Source organism: Equus caballus, chromosome 1 (genome assembly GCF_041296265.1).
Source record: "Equus caballus isolate H_3958 breed thoroughbred chromosome 1, TB-T2T, whole genome shotgun sequence".
Lineage (NCBI taxonomy): Eukaryota > Metazoa > Chordata > Mammalia > Perissodactyla > Equidae > Equus > Equus caballus.
This window is the reverse complement of record NC_091684.1, coordinates 130,274,690-130,293,425: the sequence shown is the minus strand read 5'-3', so window position 1 is coordinate 130,293,425 and position 18,736 is coordinate 130,274,690. Positions and strand designations below refer to the sequence as shown.

The 18,736-nt window shown below is 35.4% G+C and overlaps 1 protein-coding gene across 50 annotated transcripts in view; it reads left to right on the top strand.

Moving 5' to 3' along the window:
* SCAPER (S-phase cyclin A associated protein in the ER) overlaps nt 1–18,736 on the top strand; it is a 521,075-nt gene that overhangs the window by 119,690 nt on the left and 382,649 nt on the right. For 43 of the 50 annotated variants that reach the window (XR_011438966.1, XR_011439156.1, XR_011439026.1 and 40 more), the window contains 2 exon segments: nt 6,417–6,517; nt 11,946–12,062. Coding sequence is in view for 35 of the 50 variants with exons in the window: in XM_070267830.1 (XP_070123931.1) it covers nt 6,417–6,517; nt 11,946–12,062 (218 nt within the window). In the remaining 15 variants the exon portion in view is untranslated. 50 annotated transcript variants of the gene reach the window in all.

Here is an 18,736-nt window from a genome sequence, read left to right as displayed (position 1 = left end):
AGAATGATGGGGGCATGTTAGAAAGACATAGGAGCTGCATTAAGGGCCTCCCATTGGCCAAATCTGCAACAATTTGAGCATCAAAATAATGACAGTAATGGATCAGTCAGTAATACAGGAATTGATGAATCCATACGGATATAAATAAGTAAGTGGATAAACAAATGAAGGAGAAGGGAAAGCTCCTCTCTTACGAATGCTAACTAAGAAATGTAGAAAGAATGATGGAATTAGAACATCATCATTTGGCAACTATTAAAATAATAAATGATTCATGTGAGAATCATCAATGGATCTTAAATTAATGAGTGAAATTTTGGTGAAGAACAGGATATTTACATAGTTACAACATATCTCCCTACAAAATATTTATTAATTATAAAGGAAAAAAAGGAAGTTTAAGTGGGAGAGTTGGTAGATACCTTCTTAACCAAATAATTAAAGTTATTATCACCAGTAATAGGACATACAGATATCAGGTGCTCCCTTATATAATATACTGAGAAGAACACAACATCACTAATGTGGTGTTCCTGCCATAGCCCCAGTCTTAATAATTTAATTTAATTTGAATTTGAATTTAAGTTGATTGACATGTTACAAAATAACTGATCTGTATTCTTTAAAAATATCAGATCATGAAAGACTGAGGAAGAGCTGTTCCAGAATGAGGGTGACATGACAGTTAAATACACTATGTGATCCTGGATTGGATCCTGGATTTAAGTCTTTTTTCTGTGAAGATGGAGGTGGAACAGTTGGTGAAATTCGAGAGTTCTATGGATTAATTGGTAGTATTGTATCAGTGTTACTGTCCTATTTTGATGGTTATGCTGTGTTTATATTAGCAAGGGAGTGTCCTTGTTTTTAGGAAATATGCTCTGAAATATTTAGGAGTAATGTGGCATCATGTCTGCAACTTAATGTCATATGGTTCAGAAAAAAGTTATATATGGAGAGAATGACAAAGTAGATGTGCCAAAATGTTAACTATTGAGGAATCTGGCTGATGGGTATAAGGGAGTTCTTTTCACTGTCCTTGCAATTTTCCTCTAAGTTTGAAATTACTTCAAAATAAAACATTAAGGAAAACAATATGAAGACATTGCAAATAACTTTGTCTACAAATTTGAGAATTTAGATGAAAGGTATTAATTCCTAGGAAAATAAAACTGACACAAGAAGAAATTGAAAAGCTACATAGACTTATAACTATTAATCTGATTGAATTTGTAATTAAAAATACTCACCCCCAAATAATTCCCAACTTTAGTGATTTTACCGGTGAATTCTTCTAAACACTGAAGGTAGAAACAATTCCAGTAAACCAATATCCCTTATAAATATTGATGCAAAATTCTCAACCAAAGTACTAGCAAACCAAATGCAGTAGCACATAAAAAGGATTATACGCCATTACTCAGTGGGATTTATCCCAGGAATGCAAAGGTGGTTCAGCATATGAACATCAATTAATGTAGTAAACCATATTAATACAATGAAGGGACAAAAACCACATGATCATCTCAATAGATGGCATTTGACACAAGTCAACACCCCTTCATGATAAAAAACACTCAACGAACTAGGAATAGCAGAGAACTTCCATAACTTGATAAAGGGCATCTGTGAAAAACCGACAGCTAACTTCATACTTAATGGTGAAAGACAGAGTTCTCTTCCGTAAGGTCAGGAACAAAGCAATGATGTCTGCTCTTACCACTTCTAATTAATATTGTGCTTGAGCTTTTAGCCAGGGCAATTAGACAAGAAAAAGAAATAAAATGCATCCAGATGGAAGGGAAGAAGCAAAACTATATTTGCAGGTGACATGGTTCTATATACAGAAAACCCTAAAGACCCTCTGCACACATACAAAACTATTAAAGCTAATGAACAAATTCAGCAAGGTTACAGGATACAAGATCAACACACAAAAAATCAGTTGTGTTTCTCTACATTGGCAACGAACAGTCAAAAATTGAAATTAAGAAAGCAGTTCCACTATAGTAGCATCAAAAAGAATAAAACATTTAGAAATAAATTTAGCCAAAGAAGTGCAAGACTTGTCCACTAAAAACTACAAAACATTATAAAAAGAAATTAAAGAAGATCTAAATAAAGGGGAAGACGTCTGAACTCATGGATTGGAAGACTTAATGTTTGGGCACCACTCCCCAAAGCAACATACAGATTCAGTGCAATCCCTATCCAAATTCGAATCTCCCTTTTTTTTTGCAGAAATGGACAGGCTGATCCTAAAATTCATATGGAAATGCAAGGGACATAGCATAGCCCAAGCCATCTTGAAAAGGAACGAATTTAGAGGACCCATACTCCCTGAATTCAAAACTTACTACAAAGCTACAATAATCAAAACACTGTGATACCACTGTTTTGATTATTGTGGTGGAACAAGAATAGACATATAAATCATGGAATAGAATTGAGAACCCAGAAATAAATACAGACATCTGTGGCCGCTGGTTTTTGACAAGGGTGCCAAGACCATTTAATGGAGAGAGAATAGTCTTTTCAACAAATAGTCTTTTCAACAACAAATATGTTGTATAAATGCTGGGAATAGATATCCACACACAAAGAATGAATTTGGATCCCTGCGTCACCCCATGTACAAAAATTGACTGAAAGTGGATCAAGGACCTAAATGTAAGAGTTAAACTATAAAACTCTTTGAAGAAGACATAGGTGTAAATCTTTATGACCCTTGGACTAGGCAATGGTTCCTTAGATATGACAGCTAAAGCACAAGTAACCAAAGAAAAAAATAGAAAAGTTGAACTTCATCAAAGTTAAAAACTTATGTGTGTTATAGGACACTATTGAGCAAAAAGACAATCCACAGAATTAGAGAAAGTATTTTCAAATCGTGTGTCTGATTACAGTCTAATATCCAGAATATATAAAGGACTCTCACAGCTCAACAATAAAAAGGATAAATAACCCAGTTAAAAAATAGGCTAAGGGTTTGAATAGACATTTCTCCAGAGAAGATATACAGATGTCTAATGAGCACATGAAACTATGCTCAACGTTTTTAGTTGTCAGGGAATTGCAAATGAAAACCACAATAATATCACTTCACACTCATAAGGATGACTAGAATCAAGAAGTCAGGAAATAGCAAGTATTGGTGAGGATGTGAAGACTATGGAAACCTCATATATTGCTTATGGGAATGTAAAATGGTGCAGCTGCTGTGCAGAAAATTTTGGTAGTTAATGTTAAATGTAAAACTTAGAGTTACTATATGGCCCAGTAAATCCACTTCTAGATGTACACCTGAGAGAATTAGAAATATATGTTCACAGAAAAACTTGTACATGAATGTTCTTAGCAGCATTATTCATAATAGGCCAAAAGTAGAAATAACCCAAATATCCATCAACTGATAAATGAATAAACAAAATATGGTTGTTCATGCAATTATTTAGTCATAAAAAGGAATGATTTATGGCTATGTGCTACCAGGCAGTAGAACCTTGAAAACATTATGTGAAGTAAAAGAAGCCAGCCACAAAAGACCACATATTATATGATTCTGTTTATATGAAATGTCCAGAACAGGCCAATTCTTAGAGACAGAAGGTAGACGAGTGGTTTCCAAGGCCTGTAGAGTAGTGGCTGCTAATGGGTACTGGGTTTCTTTTTGGAGTGATAAAAATGTTCTGGAATTAGATAGTTGCACAACTCTGCATATATACCTGAATTGTATAATTTAAACTGGTGAATTTTATGTGTGTGAATTATATCTCAATAAAAAAAATTGAGCCAAAAAATATACCAGTATTACACAGACTCTTCTAGAACATAGAAAAAGAGGGAACTTTCCAGCATAACCTTGATAAACAAAGCTTTTATGAGAAAGGAAAATATAGACCACTTAGGAGTACAGATGCACAAGTCCTAAACCAAATACTGATATATTGAATCTGGTGATTCAAAAATAGGACAATGCATCATCACAGTCAAGTTAGGTTCATTCCAGTGCTGCAGTGTTCGTTTAACATTTGAGTGTGAAGTTAATGTTATTTATCAAATTAGATAAATAAAGGTGAAAAATCATATGATTGTCTCAAAAGATCTAGGAAAAATATTTGATGAAATTCAGCACCCATTCATGATAAACCCAGAATAAAGACAAACATCCTTACTGATGTAAGGAATCTGCCCAAAAAACTAAAGTAAACATCATACTTAATGGTGAAATTTTGAGAGTTTTTCTTCTGAAATTGAGAATAAGACAAGAAAGCCAACATCATTATTTCTATTCTACATTGTGCTTAAGATTCTAGCCAGCACAGAAAGACAAGAATCAGACATAAAAGGTATAAGACTTGGTCAGGAGGAAATAAATATATCATTATTGACAGATGACATGTATATATATTTAGAAAATTCAGAAGAATCTAAAGAGAAATTATGAGAGATATTGAGTGTGTCAAACTTGCTGGATATAAGTTCAAAATACAAAAACAACACAGTAACAGAAAATGAAAATGAAAAATCTTAAAACAACTAGCATTTATTCTTAGGGTTGAATCTAATATAAGATGTGCAAGACTGAAAACCATAATACATTATTGAGACACATTGAATAAGATCTAAATATATGGAGATGTATATCTGCTCATAGACTAGAGAAGTCAATATTATAAAATGTCAGTTTTCTTCTAGTTTATCTGTAGAATCAATGCAATTGCAATTAAAATTCCATTTTTTCCCCCCTGGGAAATTGACAAGCTGATTCTAAAATTTGTATGGAAATGCAAAAGGCTGGAATTAGCCTAGACAAACTTGAGGTCAAAGATATAGTTGGAGGATTTATTCTGCTGAGTTTTGAGATTTATTTTAGAGCTACAGCTATGTAAGATAGTTTGGTATTGGTACAGGAATAGATAAACAGATCAATACAATCGAGGAGAGAATCCAGTAATAGACCTATGCTCTAAGAGATAATATTGGAGAATATCTTCCTGACCTTGTGGTAGGGAAAGATTGCTTAAAAATGACACAGATGTCAGTATCAGTCTTTAGGTAAAGAGTCATAAGTTAGACTACCTTAAAATTAGGAATTTCTGTTTATCAAAAGATTTCATTCCATTAGGAGAATGAAAAGGCAAATAGATGTGTGCAACACATGTAACCAACAAAAGGCTCATATCCCAAAAGATAGAAAGAATTCCTACACATCAAAAGAAAAAGACAGTTGACCCTCTAGAAAAAATGGGCAAGAATCTTGAATAGGCACTTAACAGAAAGAGGATGGCCAATAAACATGTGCAAAAGGGCTGAAAATCATTAGTAATAAGAGAAAAACCTGTTAAAACCAAAATGAAACCTTTACACAACCAGAATGGCTCAGGTTAAATACAAAGAAAACCTCAAATGGACAATACCAAGTATAGGTGAGTGTGTGGAGCAAGGAGAAGTCACATACATTGTTGGTGGGAGTGGGAACCACTTTTGAAAACAATTGGTATCATGTACTAAAGTGGAACATACACTTACCCTGTGACTCAGCAGTTCCACTCTTGGGCTTATACTCAATAGAAATGCGTACATATGTAGAGGGCATGCACATGAATAACAGCATATAATTTGTAATATCCCAAATTTGGCAATCACCTAAATGTTCATCACAGTGGATTGGATAAATATAAATATTGCATAAACAAATATTAGAGTAAGTACATAAATATCAGTGAATGTTGATAAATAGCAGATTGGAAGTTAATTGGAATGTTAAATAAACATTCATGCAATAGAATACTGTTCAGTAGTGACCTTGGATAATGACAGTAAGTGAATTGCAGGTACACTCTGCAATATGGATGAACCTGGTAAACAAATGTGCAGAAGAAGTCACAAAATAATACATACTATATGAATGCATTTATATAAATTTCAAAATCAGATAAAATTAAGCTATTAGAAGTTAAAGCAGTGGTTACCTTGGATCAGGGATGGAGTAGTGATTGGGAAGGGACACCAGGGAACTTTAGAGACTGGCATTGTTATATTTTTGTCCTGGATGATAGTTGCATGGGTCTTTGCTTTGAAATAATTTATCTGTACGTTTATGTTTTGTGCACTTTTCTGTTTATTAAACTTCACAATTAAAGTTAAAAGAATGGTCATTTGGGGAGGTCTTGAGAAGGAGTATCAATACCATCTCTTGGTCTTTGGACTCTCTGCTTCACTAATTTCTTACCAAACACTGAGAATAAAAATAAAACAAAACCCAAAAAACTAGACCAGTAGGTTTTGCTGCTTCCTCAGTGAGGAGTATAATATAAAAATTATTAATTCATAAGTTCTTCACTCTAAAGTTTTTTCTTGAAGCTTTTTAGTCTCAGAGTGGAATTTAGTGTTTATTTTTTGTTTTGAATTAGGAGGTGCTAATGATGCTGGATAACTATGTAAGAGATTTCAAAGCATTGATTGACTGGATTCAACTTCAGGAAAAGCTAGAGAAGACAGATGCTCAAAGCAGGTAATGAACTCTGGTCTTTATATTTATAGCAGCCAGCAGTTTCAAAAGTAATCATTGAAATTGATAATGAACTTGACTTCAGCTTAACTTGAAACTTATAAAAATCTAAAAGTTGGGAGCTGCATTTCTCATTCAGTTCAATAGCAAATATTTATTGCCTACTGGTGTAAGGCACTTTTATCCACTACAAAAATTTAATTGCTAAATATGATACATTTACTACTCTCTTGAATTTGTATTTTGTAGTTTTACTACAAAAAAACTGTTATAGGTGTTCAGAGAAGGCTATGGTCATATCTCTTTTTGGGGATAGATCAGGAAAGATTTCATGGAGGCTGCTGAAGTGTTTAAAGGATGTGATGGATTTTAACAAGTAGGTGGCCCTTCATATTAAGGGAGTAAATTAAGACAGCTGTGGAAGTACAGAGTATATGTGAAGTGAAAGTAATGTGGGGAAAGGTACAGGATTTCTTCTTAATGTAGTAGGCAGTGAGGAAAATTGATGATTTTTGATTCAAGGAATAGTGAGAGATCAAAGCTACTTTAGAAACCTTCATTTGGAATCAGCACACAACATCTGAGTGCTATGTGCCAGGCTCTGGGACTATTGTAGTGAAGAAAACAGACACAGTCCCTGCGCTCATGAAGTGTATAGTACATTCACAGGAAAGACTGATGTTAAATACTTACCAATGTATAAAATGTTATCAAGAAGAAATAACAGTGTACTTTGCTACAAAGCCATAGTAATCAAAACAGCATGGTACTGGTACAAAAACAGGCACACAGATTAATGGAACAGAACTGAAAACCCAGAAATAAAACCACACATTTGTGGACAGCTAATCTTTGACAAAGGTGCCAAGAACATACAATGGAGAAAAGATAGTCTCTTCAATAAATGATGTTGGGAAATCTGGACAACCACTTGCAAAAGAGTGAAAGTAGACCATTATCTCATGCCGTACACAAAAATAAACTCAAAATAGATCAAAGACTTGAAGATAAGACCTGAAACCATAAAACTGCTGGAAGAAAATATAGGTAGTACGCTCTTGGACATTGAACTGAAGAGGATCTTTTTGAATACCATGTCTTCTCAGACAAGGGAAACAAAAGGAAAAATAAAGTGAGATTTCATCAGATTAAAGAGCTTCTGCAAGGAAAAGGGAACTAAGATCAAAACAAAAAGACAACCCACCAACTGGGAGAAAATATTTGCAAGTCAATATATCTGACAAGGGGTTAATCTCCATAATATATAAAGAACTCACACAACTGAACAACAAAAAACCAAACAACCTGATCAAAAAATAGGCAGAGGATACGAGCAGAATTTTCCCAAAGAGGATATACAGATGGCTGATAAGCACATGAAAAGTTGTTCAGCATCACTGATCGTCAGGGAAATACAAATCAAAACTACACGAAGATACTGCCTTAGACCTGTCAAAATGGCTATAATCACTGAGACTAAAAGTAACAAATGTTGGAGAGGGTGTGGAGAAAAGGGAACCCTCATACGCTACTGGTAGGAATGCAAGCTGGTGCAGCCACTGTGGAAAACAGTATGGAGATTTCTCAAAAAACTAAAAATAGGACTACCATATGACCCAGCTATCCCACTACTGGGTATCTACCCAAACAGCTTGAAATCAGCAATCCAAAGTGACCTATGTACTCATATGTTCATTGCAGCACTATTCACGATAGCCAAGACATGGAAACTATCCAAGTGCCCATCAACCAATGATTGGATAAAGAAGACATGATATATATATACAATGGAACACTACTCAGCCATAAAAAAAGACAAAATCATTCCATTTGCAACAACATGGATGGACTGGAGGGTATTATGTTAAGTGAAATAAGCCAGACTGAGAAAGAGAGACACCATATGATTTCACTCATATGTGGAGGATAAACAAACACACAGACAAAGAGAACAGTTCAGTGGTTACCAGGGAAAGGAGGCAGGGGAGTGGGCATAGGGGTGAAGTAGAACACTTATATGGTGATGGAGAACAAATAATGTACAACTGAAATTCACAATGATGTAAACTATTATGAACTCAATAATAATTAAAAAAAGGAAATACAGTGTACTTTGGGAGTATAAGGAAAGGCACCATCAACCAGTTTGCTGAGTCCAGAAAGAGTTCCCTGAGGAGGTTATATTTAAGTGAGACAGAAGTATCAAGTAGGAGTTAGCTTGACAAAGAGAAGGAAAGAGTAATACCAGGATATCTGATATCCTGGAGGTCGAAGAGAGCACAGAGTAGTCAAGGAATTTAGAGTTTAGCAAGGCTGGAGTGAAGAGGACAGGAGGGGAAGAGTAGCATGAGATGAACCTAGAGAGAGGTAGGCTGGGACCAGATGAGGGCTCTGTAGACCTGATAAAAACTTTACACATTATTTTGAAACATAAAAGATTTCTAAGTAAGGAAGTGACATATCAGATTTGTATTTTTAAAAGATATTTCTGGCTTCAGTGTGGGAAGGTTGAGGTGCAGCAGTATAGGTACAGATGATGGGTACTCAGACTAGAGTAGTGACAGTAGGGGGAGTTGAGAGATATTCCAGAGATAGATAATCAACTGGACTTAGTATTATTTTCTTTACGTGCAAAGGCAAAAGAACAATTTATTATTTAGTTTAGATTTATAAGTGATACCTGAGCCCTTGTGAGCTGGGCCAAGTCACATGCAGCTACAATGATGCTTTTTTCCTTTTTACTCAGAGAAGACATGCCTGGGCTGCCTCTTTCCCTTGGATTTAACCTTTGTTCAATCTCAGTAAGTGGAACCATCCAGTAGAGAATCCATCTTTTGTCCCATTCTAATGTATCAGTCCCATGGGGAACCAAGAGAGTGAAGGAATCCCAAGAGACAAATCCAAGAAGGCTTGATCCGCAGAAAACCAAATCCAGGGAAACCATGATATGTTGATTCTTTTAACGTTTTTCTTTCTCACAATGAAAATTTTTGGTATGATTTTATGGTGCCTGCTTTATCCACATCCCTGGATGGATGAGGCTTAGTTGTCTTTGTTTATACCAGGCAATTTCACCCTTACCTGCTGATAATAGGTGATCAGATCTGGGGGATACATACCTTTATGGGTTAAATCAAGTTAAGAGATCATTGTGCTGATTTAGAATTGGTGACTATATTGCCCTTTTGAAGACAAGCAAAGGAAAGCAGATTCAAAGAAAATGGAATGGATGTACAGAGAGAAGCTGGGATGAGAGAAATTGTGTGGTCTTTGATAGATTAGGAGTATTGCTTTAAAGCCTGTCTCTTCCAGGTCTAATCCTCACGAGCCCTGATTCTTTTCCCTCCACCTTGGATGTCCTTGACCTTGTACAGTTTATATCCTTACAGTAATCTTTCTTTTTCTTTTCTTTTTTAAGTTTCTGATTTTTTTGTTTCCAAAAAAGATCTGTAATGTAACCATCAATGCATTAGAAAAGCTAACTAGATTTTTTTCTTCCTTGTAAACTCCAATCACTAGCAGTAGCTGTGTTGAGGATTATATTGAGAAAGAGTCTGACGACAAGTCCAAGCTTAACAGCCATCCCTGTCCTCACACCATAGTTTAAAAATATACTTGAGGCATCTTTTTTTACCTTAACCATTTATCATCATTTCTACTCTTTGCCTCCTGAGGCAGCTCCTAGATATAGAAAGAAACCTTAAATTCCCTGTAGATGGCATTATCTGTCTTACATTCCTCAAATCATGCATCAGGATTCATTTCACCTGGATTTGAGTTTTAAGTTAAAACTAAAATTATACATATTTAGAGAAGAAAATTTAGATCAATATTTATATATGTTTATTGTGGGTAAGAGCTTTGTAAGACCAAGGCAGAAATCACAAAGGAAAATATTGATAGGCTTGTTTTAATGGGGAGAAAATATGCCTTTCTGCATTAAAAAAGATTAAATTAAAAGTGAAATAGTTAGATCATCTATGCCAACAGATTTTTAGCCATAATAGTAATAATAATAGTAGTAGTAGTAGTAGTAAATGATTTCAGATCAATTAGAAAATGATGCAAATCCCAGTGAAAAAAATGGGCAAAGTATACCAATGTGAAAGTCCCAAAATAAGAAATTCAAATGACTGGTAAAAAAGTTCAGCCTCACTATTAGTGATAATAAACATATAATTTAAAAAATGAAAGCTAATACCAGTTGCCAATGAAAATTTGTTTTAATTAAACACCTTTATTGAAATTCCTCTAGGAAAAAGAACTCGTCACAAGACTGAAACTCTAGCATGGGAGTCAGTAAACTTTTTGTGTGAAGTGCCAGATAGTAAATATTTTAAACTTTGTGGGCAACTTTATAGTCTCCTTCATAAGCCAATGATGAGATGCCAACTGTTGGCAGGGTTTAAGGGAAATGAGCGCTTTTCATCTTGTGGAAATATAGTCATGTACCGCATAACAACATTTTGGTCAATGATGGACCACATATACGATGGTGGTTCAATATGATTAGTACCATATAGCCTAGGTGTGTAGTAGGCTCTACCGTCTAGGTGTGCGTAAGTATACTCTATGATGTTCATACAAAGAAGAAGCAATTAATGCATTAAGTGACACTTGACTGTATAATTTGTTATAACCTTTGTGAAAGGTGATTTGCCAATAAATTATCAAAAGCTTTGAACTTTATTTGAATAACCTTTTTATCAATTCTCTTTTCTAACAATCAGTATCTCTTTCTAATGAGAGAAAAACAATCACTGGATTGAATGGAGATTGAGAGGCAGTGAGATTCTAGGGAGTGATAGAGGTCTGACTGAGGGCATAGAGATAGAGAAGACATTACTTGAGAAAAACATTTTAGTACAGGTTGTGCATCCTGTCAGCTGATTGGTTGTGGGGCCAGTGTAAGAGGAGGAGAGGTTAGCTTTCCCAGCAAAGAACAAGGAAATGTTTATGCTCCCACTCTCATGGGTGATTAAGAGGTAGAGGAAGGAGACTTCATATTTTCCTCTGTGTTCTTCATCTAACCCTCATCACTGTTTTTCTTTATTGATCCCTGTTCTAGACACTTAGTTCTCCAGGACGTCAGACACAAGTAGCATGAATTGTACCATTGCCTTTTTAAGTGTGTTTTTAGCTGGGCGTGTGGAGGCTTTTAAAAATTAGTAGTATATCTGATGTCTTGTAACCCAGTGGCCCTTTTTAGATAAGTAGGGTTATGTTGCTATGCTGCAGTGGGTGGAACATCCTGGACCATACATCATCTGTGATTGCTTACTGGTAATATGGTAACTTTCTGGTAAAAAGTGCTCCAGGGAAAGACTGTGACCTGATTATGTTTTTACCTACTAACAATCAAGAGAAAAGATCAGGATTTTAACCCCCTTTCTTCTGTTAATTTAATCTACTGTGTGTCTTAAATTGGCAGGCCAACTTCACTGGCATGGGAAGTAAAGAAGATGTCTCCAGGACGTCATGTGATTCCAAGTCCATCAACAGACAGAATAAGTGTAACATCAAATGCTCGAAGAAGCTTAAATTTTGGGTGAGATGAACTCAAAAAAGCCTACTAAGCCTTGCATTACAGTAAATTATTTTCTGTAGATAACATACTTATAGTATTGTGAAATTGATATTCCACTACTGAAATATCCATGTAATGTGTTTATATTTGAAAGTGTTTGAATAAAAAGTTAAAGAAATCCAGGAGAGTAAAGTTTAACTTTCAGGAAATGTAATATGTTCAAACATAATTTTAGGATCCAGAGATTAAAACCCATAAATGTGTTTCATGCTAAATGATTTGTAACATGAACTGGCAATTTCTTTTCACAATAATAGATCTAAATATATCATAAACTGTGTTATTGTCATGCAAATTACATTTTTATACATTGTAAACCCATCGACACAATTTTATAATTATTGTTTTATGCAGTTGTCTTTTAAATCAGTTAGGAGAAGAAAAGAGTTTTAAAGAAAAAATACATTTATATTGTCTTTTGTATTTACCTATGTAGTTACTTTTACTGATGCTCTCTATTTCTTCATGTGGATTCAAGTTACTGTCTAGTGTCCTCTCATTTCTGCCTGAAGCACTTCCTTTAGAATGTCTTGCTGGGCAGGTCTGCTAGTAACAGTTTTTCTCAGTTTTTGTTCATCTGAGAATGTCATAGTTTATCCTTCAGTTTTTTGAAGGATAGTTTTGCAGTGCATAGAACTCTTGGTTGAAAGTCTTTCTTTCAGCCCTTTAAGTATATCTTCTCACTGCCTTCTGGCTTCCATGGTTTCTGATGAGAAATAAGCTGTTAGTCTTACTGAGGATCCTTTTATGAGATGCCTCACTTTTCTCTTCCTGCTTTCAAGATTCTCTTTTTCTCTTTGTCTTTTGATAGTTTGACTATGATGTATCTAGGTATGAATCTCTGAGTTTATCCTCCTTCAAGTTTTTTGAGCTTTTTGGGTGTATAGATGAATGTTTTTCGTTATATTTGGAAAGTTTTTTCCATTATTTATGCAAATATTCTTCCTCTTTGTCTTCTGGGAATTCCACTATACCTATCTTGGTGCTCGTGATGGTGTTCCACAGGTCTTTGAGGTTCTGTTCATTTTTCTGCGTTCTTTTTTTCTTTCTGTTTCTCAGATTAGGTAATATCAACTGACTTCTCTTCAAGTTTGCTGATTCTTTATTTTGGTCTCTCAAATCTGCTGTTGAGCCCTTCTGGTGAATTTTTCGTTTCAGTTATTGTACTTTTGAACTCCAGAACATCAGTGTAGTTCTTTTATATATTTATGTTCTCTTTATTGATATTCTGTATTTGGTGAAACATTGTTCTCATACTTTAGTTTTTTAGACATGGTTTCCTTTTGTTCTTTAAACATAATTATAATAGCCATTTTAAAGTCTTTGTCTAGTAAGTCCAATATCTGGGCTTCTTTGAGGATAATTTCAATTACTGTTCTTTTTTGGGTGTGACTAGGCCATACTTTCCTGTTTATTTGCATATCTTGTAGTTTTTTTTTTTTTTTGAGGAAGATTAGTCCTGAGCTAACATCTGTGGCCAATCCTCCTCTTTTTTGCTGAGGAAGACTGGTCCTGAGCTAACATCCATCCCCATCTTCCTCTGCTTTATATGTGGGATGCCTCCCACAGCATGGCCTGATAAGCGGTGCATAGGTCTGCACCCAGGATCCAAACGGGCAAACCTGGGCCGCTGAAGCGGGACGTGTGAACTTAACCGCTGTGCCACTGGGCCAGCCCATCATGTCTGGTAATTTTTTGTTGAAAACTTGATATTTTAAATAATGTAGCAGCTCTGGAGATCAGATTGCTACCCTCTCCAGGGTTTGTTGTGGCTGTTTGGGATGTTGTTGTTACTGTACATTTAGTGATCTTAAACTAGTTTTCTGAAATCCCTGTTGTTTATCGTGTGTAGACAATAAAATCTCTGCTCAGTAATCTTACTTGTCAGCTAATGATTTGACAGAGATTTCCTTTAAATACTTTGAACCAATAAATCTCCCACCTCTTGTTTGCTTCTTTGTATGTGTTGGGTATGCCTTCAGTGCTCTGGCAGTTTTCATTTCTGCCTTTGCTGTCACTTCCTGCTTCCTCAGAGCCTCAAGGTCATTTAGAGGTGAGAGATTAGGGCCTTCTCAGATCTTTCATGTATATGCACACAACCCTGTACATGTGTGGGGCCTTCTCGATTTCCAGGAATATATTGGAGGTTTTCAAAACCCCCAATGGATATCTCATTCTCCAGCTTTTTCTTTTAAGTTTTTGGTTAGCCCCTTGTTTTCCCCAAATGTTATTGCCACCTATGGTAGCTGTGATGTTAAACAATCATCTCACTCGTTTTCCTTAAATGCCCCTGGGGAAATTTGTTTTTAAGACAAAAATTTGTTTGGACTCTAATTCTTTAGAATGAGTCTTAATGTTTGATGTGTAATGGGAGGGTCATTAAGTAGTTTGCTTGGTTGGTTCTCTTTCCTCTTTCTTCTGTTAAACGTAACCCTTCTTGACGACTACTCATCCCTCCCACCATGTCGCGGTTATTTTCATCTCTTGTTACTACTGAACCTTGCATATACTTGCATTATTATTATATTTGCAGTGTGTTAGCATTTTTTAATGTTTACTTTTTATACTTATACTATGACCTTCTTTAAGGTAGGGTCTTTGTCATATCTTCTGTATCCCAAGCATCTAGCACTGTACCTGGCACTTAAAGTAAGAGCTCTAAGTGTTATTCAGTAGAACCAGATTTTTGCTTTCAAATGATATTATTAGTATTGCCTTAGGTGGAGATTGATGGACTTTGGAACCTTATAATAATTGGACTTCAGTGGAGTGGGGGAAAGACTTACAAGCAAACAAGACCAAATGTTTGTATATTCAAGCACCATTTTTAAGGGAAGTTCTCTTATAATGCATTCCATGGTCCATGGTTCAGAGTATTGTATAATGCATGGTTTATTTTAAAACCAGAAGTCTTTAATGTGTGTAAGAAACATGTTTCTTTTATTTTTATTTTATTTTTTAATTTATTTTTTACTGAGTTCATAATAGTTTACATCAATGTGAGATTTCAGTTGTACGTTCTTTCTTTTTTTTTTGACTTTTTATTAAGATTATGATAGTTTACAAGCCTTGTGAGATTTCAGTTGTACATTATTGTTAGTCATGTTGTAGGTGCATCACTTCACCCTTTGTGCCCTCACCCCACCCCACCTTTCCCCTGGTAACCACCAATCAATTCTCTTTGTCTCTATGTTTAGCTTCCGCCTATGAATGGAGTCATACAGAGTTCGTCTTTCTCTGTCTGGCTTATTTCACTTAACATAATACCTTCAGTGTCCATCCATGTTGTTGTGAATGGGATGATTTTGTCTTTTTTTTATGGCTGAGTAGTATATACCATATCTTCTTTATCCAGTCATCAGTTGATGGGCATTTAGGTTGCTTCCACGTCTTGACTATTGTAAATAATGCTGCAGTGAACATAGGGGTGCATGGTAATTTTGGAATTGCTGATTTCAAGTTCTTTTGATAGAGATCCAGTAGTGGAATGGCTGGGTCATAAGGTAATTCTATTTTTAATTTTTTGAGAAATCTCCATACTGTTTTCCATAGTGGCTGCACCAGTTTGCATTCTCACTAACGGTGTATGAGTGTTCCTTTTTCTCCACAACCTCTTCAACATCTGTCACTTTTTGTTTAGGTTATTTTTGCCATTCTAATGGGTATAAGGTGATATCTTACTGTAGTTTTGATTTGCATTTCCCTGATGATTAATGATGGTGAGCATCTTATCGTGCGTCTATTGGCCATCCGTATATCTTCTTTGGAGAAATGTCTGTTCATGTCCCCTGCCCATTTTTGGATTGGGTTGTTTGATTTTTTGTTGCTAAGCTGTGTGAGTTGTTTATATATTATGGAGATTAACCCTTTGTCGGATAAGTAACTTGTAAATATTTTTTCCCAACTAGTGGGTTGTTTTTTTGTTTCAATCCTGTTTTCCGTTGCCTTGAAGAAACTCTTTAGTCTGATGAAGTCCCATTTGTTTGTTCTTTCTATTGTTTCCCTTGTCTGAGGAGTTATGGTGTCCAAAAAGATTCTTTTGAAACTGATGTCAAAGAGTGTAGTGCCTGTATTCTCTTCTAAAAGACGTATTGTTTCAGGCCGAATCTTTAGGTCTTTGATCCATTTTGAGTTTATTTTTGTGAATGGTGAAAAAGAATGGTCGATTTTCATTCTTTTACATGTGGCTTTCCAGTTTTCCCAGCACCATTTGTTGAAGAGACTTTCTTTTCTCCATTGTAGGCCCTCCGCTCCTTTGTTGAAGTTTACCTGTCCATAGATGTGTGGTTTTATTTCTGGGCTTTCAATTCTGTTCCATTGATCTGTGCACCTGTTTTTGTACCAGTACCATGCTGTTTTGATTACTGTAGCTTTGTAGCATGCTTTGAAGTCAGGGATTGTGATGCCTCCAGCTTTGTTCTTCTTTCTCAGGATTGCTTTAGCAATTCGGGGTCTTTTGTTGCCCCATATGAATTTTAGGATTCTTTGTTCTGTTTCTGTGAAGAGTATCATTGGGATTCTGATTGGGATAGCGTTGAATCTGTAGATTGCTTTAGGTAGAATGGCCATTTTAACTATGTTTATTCTTCCAATCCAAGTACATGGCATGTCTTTCTATCTATTTATGTTGTCATCCATTTCTTTCAGGAAAGTCTTGTAGTTTTCGTTGTGTAGATCTTTCACTTCCGTGGTTAAATTTATCACAAGGTATTTTATTCTTTCTGTTGTGATTGTGAATGGGATTGGGTTTTTGAGTTCTTTTTCTGTTAGTTCATTGTTAGTGTATAGAAATGCTACTGATTTATATATGTTGATTTTATACCCTGCAACTTTCCTGTAGCTGTTTATTATTTCTAATAGTTTTCCAATGGATTCTTCAGGGTTTTCTATATATAAGATCATGTCGTCTGCAAACAGTGAGAGTTTTACTTCTTCATTGCCTGTTTGGATTCCTTTTATTTCTTTTTCCTGCCAAATTGCTCTGGCCAACACCTCCAGTACTATGTTGAATAAGAGTGGTGAAAGTGGGTACCCTTGTCTTGTTCCTGTTTTCAGAGGGAGGGCTTTCAGTTTTTGTCCGTTGAGTATGATGTTGGCTGTTGGTTTGTCATATATGGCCTTTATTATGTTGAGGTAGTTTCCTTGTATACCCATTTTATTGAGGGTTTTTATCATAAATGGGTGTTGGATCTTGTCGAATGCTTTCTTTGCATCTGTTGAGATGATCATGAGGTTTTTGTTTCTCATTTTGTTAATGTAGTGTATCATGTTGAGTGACTTGCAGATGTTGAACCATTCCCACTTGATTGTGGTGTATAATCTTTTTAATGTATTGCTCTATTCGGATTGCCAAAATTTTGTTGAGAATGTTTGCATCTATGTTCATCAGTGATATTGGCCAGTAGTTTTCCTTCTTTTTGTTGTCCTTGTCAGGTTTTGAGATCAGGGTGATGTTGGCTTCATAGAATGTGTTAGGGAGTGCTCCATCTTCCTCAGTTTTCTGGAATAGTTTGAGAAGGATAGGTATTAAATCTTCTTTGAACGTTTGGTAGAATTCACCAGAGAAGCCGTTTGGTCCTGGACTTTTATTTTTGGGGAGGTTTTGGATTACTGTTTCGATTTCTTTCCTTGTGATTGGTCTACTCAGATTCTCTATTTCTCCCTGCTTCAGTTTTGGGAGGTTGTAAGAGTCTAAGAATTTGTCCATTTCTTCTAGGTTGTCCAATTTGTTGGCATGTAGTTTTTCATAGTATTCTCTTATGATCCTTTGTATTTCTGTGGTATCTGTTGTGATTTATTCTCTCTCACCTCTAATTTTATTTATTTGAGTCTTCTCTTTTTTTCTTGCTGAGTCTGACTAAGGGTTTGTTAATTTTGTTTATTTTTTCGAAGAACCAACTCTTCATTTCATTGATCCTTTCTACTGTCTTTTTTGTTTCAATATTGTTTATTTCTGCTCGAATTTTTATTTTTCCTCTCCTTCTACTGACTTTCAGCTTGGTTTGTTCTTCTTTGTCTAATTCTGTTAGGTGTCGTTTGACATTGCTTATCTGAGATTTTTCTTGTTCATTGAGGTGAGCCTGTATTGCAGTGAATTTCCCTCTTAGAACTGCTTTTACTGTGTCCCAAATGAGTTGGTATGGCATGTTTTCATTTTCATTTGTCTCCAGATAACATTTTATTTCTTCTTTAATTTCTTCAATAGTCCATTGTTCAGTAGCATGTCGTTTACTCTCCACATTTTTTCCCCTTTCCCAGCTTTATTCTTGTAGTTGATTTCTAGTTTCATAGCATTATGATCAGAAAAGATGCTTGCTATTATTTCAACCCTCTTGAATTTGTTGAGGTTTGCTTTGTTTCCCAAGATATGTTCTATCCTTGAGAATGTTCCATGCACACTTGAGAAGAATGTGTAGCCTGCTGATTTTGGAGGGAGTGTTCTATATATGTCTATTAGGTCCATCTCGTCTAGTTTTTCATTTAGTTCTATACTTTCCTTGTTGACTTTCTGTCTGGATGATCTATCCTTTGGTGGTAATGGGGTGCTGAGGTCCCCTACTATTATTGTATTGTTGCTGATGTCTCCTTTTAGTTTTATTAATAGTTGCTTTACAAATTTTGGTGCTCCTGTGTTG